The sequence below is a fragment of the Mustela erminea genome, chromosome 7 (assembly GCF_009829155.1).
Source record: "Mustela erminea isolate mMusErm1 chromosome 7, mMusErm1.Pri, whole genome shotgun sequence".
Lineage (NCBI taxonomy): Eukaryota > Metazoa > Chordata > Mammalia > Carnivora > Mustelidae > Mustela > Mustela erminea.
In genome coordinates, this window is record NC_045620.1 from 65,992,919 (window position 1) to 66,005,905 (window position 12,987).

At 49.6% G+C, this 12,987-nt stretch overlaps 2 protein-coding genes across 15 annotated transcripts in view; one reads left to right on the top strand and one right to left on the bottom strand.

Moving 5' to 3' along the window:
- Nucleotides 1-1,374: 1,374 nt before the first annotated feature.
- On the top strand, nucleotides 1,375-3,538 carry OXER1 (oxoeicosanoid receptor 1). The gene has a single exon (XM_032351937.1). It carries the CDS (start codon nucleotides 1,420-1,422, stop codon nucleotides 2,545-2,547), a length of 1,128 nt encoding a protein of 375 aa, XP_032207828.1. The 5' UTR covers nucleotides 1,375-1,419; the 3' UTR covers nucleotides 2,548-3,538.
- A 3,854-nt stretch (nucleotides 3,539-7,392) lies between these two features.
- Nucleotides 7,393-12,987, bottom strand: part of KANSL3 (KAT8 regulatory NSL complex subunit 3) — a 43,814-nt gene continuing 38,219 nt past the window's right edge. For all 14 annotated transcript variants that reach the window (XM_032351922.1, XM_032351921.1, XM_032351918.1 and 11 more), the window contains one exon: nucleotides 7,393-9,914. In XM_032351922.1, coding sequence (XP_032207813.1) covers nucleotides 9,894-9,914 — 21 coding nt within the window. In that variant the 3' untranslated portion in view covers nucleotides 7,393-9,893. The remainder of the gene's footprint in view (nucleotides 9,915-12,987) is intronic.

Here is a 12,987-nt window from a genome sequence, read left to right on the forward strand (position 1 = left end):
GCTACAGCACGGCCTTGCACTCTGCAGGAACTGAGGAGAGGACATGGGGAATGTCCCAAGGATGTCCCCTGCACAGAGCCAGGTGGCTAAGAGAAGACAAGCTTTCCCCTAGTGCCCAGGGCAAACCTACTCTGAGAAAATAATGCAAATTAGATCTGTTTTTCTGAACATTGACTCCGTGCTAGGGAACTCCCTAAGAGGTTTAGCAAACAAGCAGCTCTGGTTCTAAACAAGGCCTGTCTGCATTCAAGGCTCAGGCCACCTGGCACCCCTTGGTCACAGCCTATTTGAGCCCGTCTACCTCAGCCTTGGCCAGATGGGAGCCTGGGACAGAGGAGAGAGGGACCTGGAGGCTCTGAGAGAGAGAGGCCAACAGCCACTGTGTCTGAAGCCCTGAGGCCTTGGCCGAGTGGGCGTGCCTGGCCCACTGCTGACCGCAGCCAGACGGCCAGGGCAGGCATCTAGAACCACAGCCTTTCTTGGCCCTGTCCCAGGTCATGAGGAACCTGAGGCCCCAGGCACCCCTGAGAACACCATGCAGAGGTGGAACAGGACTTGCGCCTTGCCTGAGGACAGCTCTGGCCTCCACTGCCCCGTCTGTGGTGAATGCAGAGTCAGGATGGTGTGGGGCGCACAGTGGACAGGGCATCTTGAAGGCTTACTGTATTGTTCTGTCTGGGGGAGGAGCCCCAGGTCCCAGGGCAGGAGAAACTGGCAGGGGAGCCCTTTGCGTGTAGGAGGTAGTTCATAGGGTACAAGGACTTTGGACACTCTGGAATCGGGGATCGTGGGGTACAAACAGGCTTATTCCACAAGGCCATGAGCATGTGGTCAAGGTATCAGCTAGACTCCCCACCTCCCTCTCCAGAAACAACATCCTGTTGGCACCACACTCCCTGCTGCCGGAGCTGATGGGGACAGGGAGGCAGCTACCCAGTCTGTACAGATAATGGGGGGGAGGTTCAGGGTGGCCTGCGTGAATCTGAGAGCCGTGGGTTGCCAGGACCAGCTCTGTCCTTCAGGCAAGCAAACGTCTGAGCCCTCAAGGCTGCAGACACTCTTCTCCTCCTCACCCCAGCTGGGCCTTCCTCCCACGTCAGGGTCTCCCTGGGCCTCTGTCTCACCCTTACTGAGCCCTGCTCTCTTCCCCGTGCCAGGGGTGGCCCAGACTCCCCACCCTTCTTCAGAGACCTTGCAGCCAGGTCACTTGGTGTGGGGGGAGGGGGAGAGGAGGGAAGGCTACAGAGTTCCCCTTTGGCTGGGTGTCTCTCAGTGGCCACAAGGGTGCTGATGAGAACACCAGGATATTGAGTCATCGTGGTGGCCAGCGGGCAGTGAACATCATTCCTCCTGCCCCAAACACTCTCTCAGGGGTAGAAAGCCTAGAAACTTCTCTCAGGTCCATGGCCCAAGCAGCCCATGGAATCTCATAACCTGAGCTCTTCCTCTCCCCTCCTTTCTCTCCCTCCCTCGGCTCTCCCTGGCTCCCTCCCCACCTCCCTCACTCCCACCCTCTCCTCCTCTCCTTGGGCCTTCACCACAGATTCAGGCGCTGCAGGAGAGGCCTCAGGTTCCTGCTTCCCTGCCTCCTCCCTGACCGTGTCCGCCTTCCTGGCACCGATCCTGGGTATAGAGTTTGTCCTGGGGCTGGCAGGGAACAGCTTGGCGCTCTTCATCTTCTGCTTCCGCACGCGGCCCTGGATGTCGAACACAGTGCTCCTGGTCAGCCTGGTGGTGGCCGACTTTCTCCTGATCGTCAACCTGCCCTTTCGTGTGGATTACTACTTCCTGCACGAGCGCTGGCGTTTCGGGGCCACCGTCTGCAAGCTCAACCTCTTCATGCTGTCCACCAACCGCTCAGCCAGCGTGGTCTTCCTCACGGCCATCGCCCTCCACCGCTACCTGAAGGTGGTGCGGCCCCACCACGCGCTGAGCCGGGCCTCCGTGAGGGTGGTCACCTGGGTGGCCGGGGGGATCTGGGCCAGCATCCTGCTCCTCAACGGACACCTGCTCCTGGCCGCCTATCCCGACGGCTCCTGCCTCAGCTACAAGCTGGGGGTCAAGCCCTCGGCTTTGCTCCGCTGGCACCAGGCCCTGTTCGTGCTGGAGTTCTTCCTACCACTGGCACTCATCGTATTTGCCATCGTGAGCATTGGGCTCAAGATCCAACGTCGTGGCCTTGGGGGGCAGGCGGGCCCGCGGAGAGCTGTGCGCGTGCTGGCCGTGGTGGTGACTGTCTACACAGTCTGCTTCTTGCCCAGTATTGTCTTCGGCATGGCTTCCTTAGTGGCCTTCCGCCTGGGTGCCTGCCCCGCCCTTGACCTCTGCACGCAGCTCTTCCATGGCTCCCTGGCCTTCACCTACCTCAACAGTGCCCTAGACCCTGTGCTCTACTGCTTCTCGAGCCCTAGCTTCCTCCGCCAGGTCCGGGCCCTGCTGGGCCTCACCGAGGGCCGGCAGGGCTCAGCCAGTGACGAGAGTTCCTACCAGCCATCTGCCCGGCGCCGGGAGGCCACTCGGAAGATGCAGGCTGTGGAGAAACTGTAGACGGAGGTCTCGCTGGAGGGCCTGCTCGAGTAAGAAGGTCCCTCTCGGGACTAGGGGTTCCCCAGGCCGCAAGAGGAAGGACGGCTGGGCTCTGACCTGGAGGAAGAAGGTTGCCAGCATAGGGTGCCTCAACCAACTGGATGTCGGCAGGAGACAGGTGGGTGGCAGGGGAAGGAAAGGGTCTCGACCTTCCAGAGCAGTGTGTCCCAGATGACATCCCCAGAGTGCAGGAAAGAGACTGATGGCGGGTGGAGACAAGACAGAGGCTGTAGCAGCTCCCCTCCAGACAAAGGGCCATACGGCTGCCCAGTCCAGGGGGAGAGCACAAGTCTTGCTTTGGAGGTTGGACAGTGCACATTTTTGTCATCTCCAGCTTGTCCCTTTCAATGCTAATAAACTGCCTTTTGAAAATGCAAGTTTGCCTCAGCTGTTCTAAGGAAAACTAAACAAATGTCTTTTGGCCCATCTGGCCCTGGGGTCAATAGGGTTCCAAGTGAGTGCCCCAAGATGAAGGGAGACTCTGGGGACAGAGCAAGGAAGCCCCCCAGGACACCATCCTTCCACATTGCTCCTGGAGCCCTGCAGTATCCTTCTAGGCAGAAAAAAGGCTTCTCTGGGTCATAGGAGGGCAGCTCATCTGGATCCCTGGGTGACCCCGGCTCCTTTCTGGTCTTTAGCTCCCCTTCTGCAGTCCTTGAGGTCTTGCCCAGTGCATCAAGAGCTCAGGCCCACCCTCCCCTGGGATGATGAGGAGATCTTGCACCTTGGAAGTTAACTGCTCCATCCAGCTCAGGCTCCTGGCTCAGCTCGGGATCCTACCCACAGCTTTCCTCAGCCCCAAGTACCCTTCCCTGGCTTTGGAACCTGTGGTGACTGTTAACCTAACCAGGACAGGACCCCAGCTAAGGACAGGAGCCTCAGAGTCACAGGGCTGGCTCATAGCCCTCTCCCAGGACCAAAGCCATCTTGTCCACCTCTATTCCTTTGTTCTGCTCGGTATGCCTGTGGTCAGTGTCCAACCATCTAGGTTAACCCATCTGTTGGCTTGGGTCCCCCAGGCACAAGGTGTATACCTGACATGAATTTGGGTTTTTTTTTGTTGGGAGGGGCCTGGGGGCAAAGGGGTAGTGTTTAGTCCTTCTGTTCACAGGGGAAGTCACTGACTGGTAACTTCTTTTAGGACAGATTTCTTAAATATTTGTGCAGACCTAATCTGTATTTTCTACTCCAATCTCCTAAGTGTATCCTGGGAAAACAAGAAGTTTTCCAATCTGGGTTGGGAGAGGGTTTGGTATAGCCTTCAAGGCTTTTCAAAGGGCTACTAAGAGGTCAGTAAGGCCCTCTATAAGCACCACTTGAACCCCATGTGCCAACTCGGGAGAATGAACACACATACCTTCCCCACTGGCAGGACAGAAGAGGCTGGAACTAGTTCTCCACTCATCCTCTCAGCCACAGGCCTCTAGCCCTCAGGTACAGGGTCTGATGAGAGGACCAAATTCCCTTTCCCCAACTCCCTTCGGAGTTTGAATCCAAGTCCAATCCTCTCATATCATAGATAGGGACACTCTCCCTCTGTTAAAAATTCTTAGGAATGGAGACCAAGGCCTAGGAATCACCGGTGCCCCGGGAGGAAAGCACTCAGAAGTAGTGCAGATGTTGGGGTGGGAGATGGAAAACACGTCAGGTGGAGGGAGGTGGCTTGGGAGACAATAGGTTGAACAGATACTGGAAACCACACTTGATCTTAGCCATCTCCTGGGTGTGTCTCCAGCCTGCTTTCCTTTTCTGAAAACTCCCCAGCTTCTCTCAAAGCAAGGGTGTGCTGCCTGGGCCCCTGCAAGGAGCTTCCTCATGCCTCTGCCCTCCATGGCCCCCTGCTCCATGCCTCCCTTCTTGTTGCTAACTCTTTGACTCTGGTAGAGCCATTCCTAGGGACTCCCCACTTCTCTACCCTCTGCCATGAGGAGGAGTGGGCCAAGTCTGGGCCAGCCCACCCTCAGCCTGAGATCAATAATGCCAAGTAAGACTGGAGGCTGAGAACTGAGCACTTTCTCCTGCAGCCCCACCCCCAGAGCTCTACAATGCACTGTGGGCCAAACGCCAGGCACCTTCCATCTGGTACCATCTCTTCCCATGTTTGTGGGCTCAGGGTGGCTCTGAGGGCAAATGGGGTTCCATATACCATTTCCTCCATCTTCTCTACACTGGCCCCTTCTCATCTACCACACCATCATGTCCACCCACTCTCTCAGCAACTGGGCTCACTTGCCTTGCCCCCATTTCCCCAAATGGTTCCCATGGCTTCTGTGCAGTGCTGCCCCTCCCCTTGAGGAGTCCTAGAGACTAGCCACAGTTTGCGCCCACTCCTATCCTGCCCAGGATCCTCTTTGCCCCTCGTCTTGATGTTGAGGACTGCCCCCTCTCCAACAAGCTGGGCCACCCCTCCCTTCACAAAGCCCTCTCTACAGGGAGTCTGGATGTCCCTCAGGGGAGAGAAGTGGGGACTTAGGCTGCCTCCACATTCTCCCTGCATGGAAGGCCTCCCTGGTCCTAACCTTGGTCCTTCGTTCTCCATCTGTGAAATAGGAACAGTGATTAGGCTCTCACCCAACTCCAGAGGTGTAGATGGAAATAACTGAAGATGCCAGAGTGCTGAGTAAGGTAGTTATTTACATGGTGAGGGAGGGGGAGAAGGAATGAAAAGGGATGCAGGGGGAGGAGAGGAAGGCAAACTGGTTGAACTGTCCCCCTACACTCAGGAGAGTAGGGGGGCGGCACCCATGGCAATATATGGTAGGCTGGAGGCGGGTTGAGTAAAGACACTGTTTCCTACATTTGGGTTCCCAACAGCATTTTGGTCCTTTGGGTGAGTTACATTATTTAGTGTGAATCTGGAGCAGAGCTTTGTCTTCTTTCTCCTAATATCCCAAAAGACAGCAAATGGGACCCCTGACTTCACTCTGCGGACTTCTGTGCTGGGGGAGAGCAGAAACGGCTGGGCTGACATGCCATAGCCACTCATATCCAGCATTTACTGGGCTCCCATTGGGGGCCACATACTAAGCTACACAGGCAGATGATCGGGCTCTGACCTCCAGGCCAAGTCTGGGAGAGGACTGGAGTGGACCAAATGCAACCCAAGCCAGTATAATTTAAGGTTTGGGAAGTAGTAGTGCAGGGCTGGGGGCACAGAAAAGCTAACTGCCTGGTGTCAGCGAAGTGATGCATGTAAGCTCAAGCCTGGAGGATGAAAAAAGTAGCAAAGGGAACGGCATTTCTGGCACAGGGAACAGCACTGTGAGAAGAGCTGCCATGGAGGGAAGGATAAGGTCGCTCAGGTGAGCGGAGGTGGCCTAGGCAGAGTTAGGGACAGGCAGGAAGGCAGGCTGAGCCAACTAGGCTCACCACATTCAGAATGTGACCCAAAAGATAGGGACTGGCCATCCACAGAGGGTTCCACAGCTGCAAAATCCTGTGGTGGCAGGATCAAAACCAGCCCCTGGCAGGTGCACAGCAGTTGAGGTCACAAGGCAAGTAGCAGAATCTGTCAGGCTCCCTGTTAAGAATGCCTATTGAAAGAGTATGATGCTGTCGGGCTCTCTGCTCAGCGGGGAGCCTGCTTCTCGCTCTCTCTCTCTCTCTGCCTGCCTCTCCGTCTACTTGTGATTTCTCTCTGTCAAATAAATAAATAAAATCTTTGAAAAAAAAAAAAAAAAAGAAAGAGTATGATGCTGAACATCTGGGTGGCTCAGTGGTTAAGCATCTGCCTTTGGCTCTGGTCATGATTCCAGGGTCCTGGGACTGAGTCCCACATCAGGCTCCCTGCTCAGGGGGGAGTCTGCTTCTCCTTTTCCCTCTGCCCTTCCTCTCTGCTCATTCTCTCTCTCTCAAACCAAAAGGAAAATAATATGAGGTCTTTAGAACTAATGATGGTGGTGAATGGTTTCTGCTTCTTGCATCCATTGATCCTGACAAAAACATATGCTTTAGGGAGATAAAAATGTAATGAAAATACTTCTGCAGTATATTTTGCTATGACCTATATGGTTCCTATACTCTTCTGAAATTTAAGACAGTTATCATTTGAACAATCTCTTTGTCTCTTACTTCCTCTGACTCCCCCAAGTCACTGAAACCGGAAGACCAGGAAGGGGAAGAATGCACCTGGTCTCTACAAAGGTTGGTAGCAAGATAAGCTCACATGTACCAGGATACTCCAAGTAGTCTACCAGAACTACGGCTTCCACCTATAGAGGGTCCCAGTGCTAAATGGAGGGACCTGGAATTCAAGGACAGGAAGGAAGGTCCTCATGGATACAAGTTCACAAATAATCTGGATGTTGGAATTCATTCACCTCTAAGTCTTTATTTATCAGAGTAGATGGAGGTATAGGATGTGCAAAGGATTTCAACCTCTCAGGACCAAGGGCAAGAAACCCCACCTACTGACTCAGTCCCAGTCAAGAGCCCCACCGGGGGCTGCAGTGATCACTTCTGGCTTGTTGGGAAGTGAACAGAATAAGATCACATGAAGGAAAAGCCATCATCTCACCTCCTGGGCTAATGTCCACTCCTGTGTCCCATCTCAGAACCCCAGCACAGTCCAGAGAACAGTGGCAGCAGACTGCCTGGTTCTAGTCCTACTTCTACCACTTCCTGCTGTTTGACTTCTCAGTGCCTCTGTTTCCTCACCTGTAAAGACGGAATTACAGTACCCACCTCATGGCACCAGGCATCAGTGAGATAATCACCAGCATTACCACAGTATCTGAGCTTTTATTTTCTGTGCTATTTTCACTGAGTGGTTATCAGAATAGACAGGAAAAGTCAATTTAAAACAAGTTAAAGAAATCCAAAGTTGCTTTTATTTAATTGTTTTTCCTAATGTAAGAACAGAACCGTGACAGCAGCTCAGCTCTATAACCCACCCGGCCCAAGACTGTTCTGGTGGTGGGGCCAAGAACAGGTAGATGATCTTCCTCCATCAGTGACCTCTTCTTCAAGCACAAGGACATCTTCTATAGAGCATCAACATGCACCTGTCATGTTGAATGTCAAGAATTTAACCAAAGCCTTCTTGATCGTTCTACATTCTCAGCCGGTAGTATTGCCTTCTAAGGTTATGGACTCCAGGTCTGATAACGTGATAGGTAGAGGAAAGCTTCCTTCCAAATTTTGAGAAGAGTGGTTGCAGAAGTCTGGAGTTGAAGGACATGACTCTAAGGACTTCAGCCACCTCCCGCCTTTAGCCTGTCCCTCCAAGGTGAAAAAGAGTCAGTGTTCTCGAAACTCCCCTTTCCAGGTTTGGCTTTCTTCAAGGTGTACAACCATGAAGCATACTAGGGTTTGCACAAACACAGGACAATGCATCAGTTTTTCCTTTGACCCCAACATACACTGGGCCAGCATCTTTTAGGAGCAACCACTCCAGCCCTGCCTAAGCCATACTCGTAAGTCACGAGTGGGTTGTTCGGGACCCTCTGCCTGTCCTAAACGATTCCTAAAAGCTTCATATACAGTCTCAGTCTTACTGTCCTCGTGCCTATTGGTATATAATCCTACCTATAAAGTTACCAAACCCCTGACCTATGGATGCCTCTTTCAGATTTCATATCTTCCTCAAACTTACTAAATGAATTTCCAAAAGCAGTTACCTACAAGCTAATTCAGGAAGGAAGCCTCATTCTGTGCAAATCACTGCTGAGACCAGCTCTGCAGGAAGTCAGGGAGGGAGGGCCTAGGGTTCAAGATACTCTCTCTATACCTATCACACATGCCCCCCTCTCTGCCCACAGCACCCCTTTCTGCCTTGTCTCAGACTCCTACACACTAGGTACCCCCCTCCTGGCTGCCAGTTACACTGACAGGCGAGGCTCCTTGACTACAGACAGGTAGCCTGACTTGGATCTATGCTGTACCATGGGTCAGGACCCTGGACCACGGCCACGGAATGCTGTATACCCTCCTGCCTATAGATACTGAACAGAGCCAGAGTCACCTCTGGGTTGCTCTATTTATTGTCACCTTGGCTGGAAATATTCTAGCATATGGAAAGATAGGGACCTGATCTGGAGGGCAGGTAGGACATCAAATCTAAAACTACCATGGCACACAAGTATTGTGAGGACATAAAGAAGGGCTCAGAGCTCCGTCTTCAGCGATCACTGCTCCAGAGCTTGGGCTGGTACCAAGAGCCCCGCACAGTAGAGTCAATGCCAGTAACCTTCCATTCTAAGCAAGAAGACAAGAAGTTGCGTGGAATGGAAATAGAAACACTGAAGCATGGTCTTCATCATCTTGATGCCTAAGCTTCCTGGGATGGCCAAGATGTTAACTTAGCTGGTTATCCCTGTTTCACGTCCAAGCACTGGAAATTGACATTTCGGGTATTGGGGTTTCTTCCCTGTGATTTGGCAAATTCTTCAGATCTCCATGTCAAATCAACAGTTCCTTAGGTAATAGGTGCAAATTATTTTCTCCACAGGACTTACTGGCACATCCTTCAAACAAACCACTTCATTTGTTCCATTCCTCTTCTTTGGCCTTTCTGGCCTTTTTGGATTTTCTGGATACAGGAACTGCCCGAAGCAGGATGAAAAAAAGAAAGGGGCCAGCTTTCACCTCCTGGTTAACAGTTGCTCCCTGCCATCTATAATGGCCAAAGGGACTGAAAGATGACAGCCCAGTCCTCTTTACCCTATCATGGGTTTGAACTTAGGAGTTCCCAGGTCTCAGCAGGCTACTCATTATTCGATGTGGTTCTTAGTAGGGAGGAGTTGCATGGGACACGCTCTCCCATAACTGCTCAGTGAAAGCAACAGCAATGTCCAAAACCAGCCCTCTGGCACTGCACAACTGTTGGTAGGCCAGGATGATCCCAGTCCTCAGCAAAAGGCTCTCAATCCTAACTCCCTAACAAGCCCAAGACGTATGGATGTCTCCTCCCAAACTGGCAGGGGCAGCAGAGACTTCCAAAAGGAACTCCTTTACTAAATACAGTGAGTAGTCCAACATGGCTACTTGGGTCAAGTCATAGTTAATGCTGGAGAAGAAATGTCTCTGATTCAGGTAGAGCCAGATCTGCTGAGGAACCTGGGGAGTCCAGGAACCAGACCCATAGATGCCAGAGGACAACGTTCCTCTTGCTGGTGCCATATCACCTAGTCTAACGGTTTCAAAAACACAGAGGCCCATTCTGAAGACAGCTGGCAGGGAGGCAATAATGGCGATCTTAAGAGGTCTTCAGATAAGTGGACAGCTCAGCAGGAGAGCATGTGTGCCCAGGACTCACTGCACGGCAGCCATCACCAACCCGGTGAAGGAGGACATATCACTCAGCATCTTCAGGGTGCTGGAGGCAGACGCTATGGCAGAAGAGCAAGTGAGCAAGGGTTAAAACTTTGTCAGGTTAACATACCCAACCCTCTGACCGAATTGCCCCAACTCCTGAGAATTTATTCCAAAAAAGTAATTCTTGATAGGGGAAAATGCTGGATGGACAAGAGCATGTGTTCTAGCAGCCACGTGGTTATCAGAATATGGACTGTGCAGTCAGAGACCCACCTCAACCACTTTTTAGAGCAAGTGATGAATGCTCTCTGAGTCTTCTTTTCCTCCTCTGTAAAACACACTGACAGCCCCTGCTCTCCAGGGATGCTGTGAGATTAAATGAGACAATGTATGTAAAGTACTTCCAGTATAAGGAGTTCAACTACAAAGCTTAGCTCTTATTATTATGCATAAGGGCAGGAAAGGAAAGCAGGGAAAAGGAAAGCCTGAACATTAAGGGTGACAGAGTTGAAGGAAGTTTTCCATGATCGTTCTGACAATACATGTTTTCAGGTCTTAACCATTTTTTAGTTATGAAGATGGATGCAACAAACTGTTGAGCTTTGCAGCTTAGGAAGAAAAAAGCAAGGCAGAAGAGTTGGCCTTTTTTCACCATGGTTTCCCTACTTTTATAGATTTCACCTCTGGAAAACTCCTAAGAGTTCCCTGAGATGCAGAAAATGTGGGAAGGTGGAAGGCACAGGAGAGGGGATATGAAGAAGGGTTTGACAATCAAAACTTAAAAGGGGGGCACCTGGGTGGCTCAGTGGGTTAAGGCCTCTGCCTTCGGCTCAGGTCATGATCCCAGGGTCCTGGGATTGAGCTCCAGGTCGGGCTCTCTGCTCAGCAGGGAGCCTTCCTCTCTGCCTACTTGCAATCTCTCTCTGTCAAATAAATAAAATCTTAAAAAAAAAATAAAAAACTTAAAAGTATCTGCCTACATTTGCTCACCCTGCCCAAAGGCAGGGCTGTGTACAGAGGATTACTCTGGCCTGATTAGGAATACAACTGAGAGAGTGAGTCTCTTCTCCCAGGGGCCCCTGAAAGGGTTGTAAGGATGCCCCCTGGCTAGGCAGATCACTGGGCAGACCACAGTGTGGCTCAGAGAGGAGAAAGACCTTGTGACCACAGGCAAGGAATCCATTCTCAGGACTCTGATGCAGGGCACAATACGGTCTCTGTCTCTCCTCTTCCTCTGATAGCTTTTTAGCTGTAAAGAGTACATAAGAGTCCAGTTCCATAAAAGAAACTCACAGTTAATATTTATCAGTGCCAGAAACAAAACAGATCATTAAGTACTTGCACAGACCTTAGAGAAGCCTAGCCAGTGTTTACGATCTTTTTCTTTTTCATTCTATCCATAACTATTGTAGTACGTAACCCAAAACTAAAAAAGTATTATTTTTTCCAATGTAAACATCATTACCACTCATAAAAAAGTTAACAATTCCTTAATATTGGCAATTACCCATTGTTTGTATTTCCAACTGTCTCATAAACATCATAAATGGGTGGTTTGTTTCTGAACATTCAAAAATTCAACTTCCCAGAGTGACTGGCTGGCTCAGTTGGAAGAGCATGCAACTCTTGATCTCGGGATTGTGAATTCGAGGCCCACGTTGGGTGTAGAGATTACTTAAAAATAAAAATAAAATAAAAGTTCAACTTCCCAAAATCTGAGGAGATTCTGAGACAGCCCCTACTAATCAGTCCTACCAATAATCACCAACTTAGGCCAACCTCCTCACTAGACCAGATAAGAAAACCAAAATTGAGAAAGGTTAGGTGATTGTGCTCAGGATCACACAGTGGGCTGAAGACAAAGGGCCCAACCCCAGAGCCCACTCCCTTCCCTGATGCCACACTGTCTGGAAGTGTGAACACTGAGGTAACCATTAGAAGCTTTCAAGTCAGCAAGTCTTAATCTAACAATGCATCCTTGCTCTGTAATGAAAGAATCACCACTAGAACCCTTCTAGTAATTATACACTCATTTTACTAAGATAAAAACTAACCTCTCAAGTTAATACCATCAGATCAGAAGTTAGATCTTGATCTTTATTTTGTGCTCCAATTTAGCCCTGTAAAACAATTCTCGGGTGAGCTCTATCTAGCCTCTCCTCAGCATGAACTAGTTCCCCCAGGCTGCAGCAAGTTGAAAAGGGTGATTAATAGAGGAGATAGGTTTCATCACACGGTAGGGATATGCGTTCTGTTTGGGCATCAATATGGTATCAGCAAAGGTTAAGACTGCCTGAAAATAGACCCAAATGGCTTTATAGATAATTTCCACCAAACTATCAAGGAGCTCATAATTTCTGTGCTGTATGTTTCAGAATATGAGAAAAAAAATGCCTCCATCTCATTCTATAAGAATACGATACAATTCAATTACAATAGCATTAATTGTATTGTCTATAGGATATAGACATTGGACATATGGTCTATAGAATAATACAGTATTGTCTATATAAATACAATTGTCTACAAAGAAAGGTCTACCCTTATAGACAAGACAAATGAATAATACAGTATTGTCTATATAAATACAATTTTCTACAAGGAAAGGTCTACCCTTATAGACAAGACAAATGGACAAGGAAAGCACACACACAAAAGCAAGGGAGGATGGGGAGAAAACTACATACCAATTTCACTAATAGACAGAGGCCAAGATCCTAAGTAAAAATAAAAGCAAATCGAAAGAGTAAATGTGCCTTCCCTCTGAAACACTTGGCTTCTTTCTTCTTTGTTTTGTTCTCTTTTGATTGGGTCTTTTCTATGGGTGCACAATTCAAATAAACTGGGGCATATGAAAAAAAAAAAAAAGAGAGAATAGGACATACTGAACAAGCTACTGAATCTGGAATTTAGACGATCTGACATTTGGAAATAACAAATAATTAGGATATAATAAATAATTAGGAATTATTAAAATAATTCATCATTTAACTGATTCAGAAGAAATGCTTATGCTCACTCATCTCATTTGATTTCAGAAAAGCTATGAACAAAATTCAAAACCCATTATTTATCAAGAAAAATGAAAAGAATAACAATGATCTTAACAAACTAGAAACATACTTGACATTATCAAACAATTATATA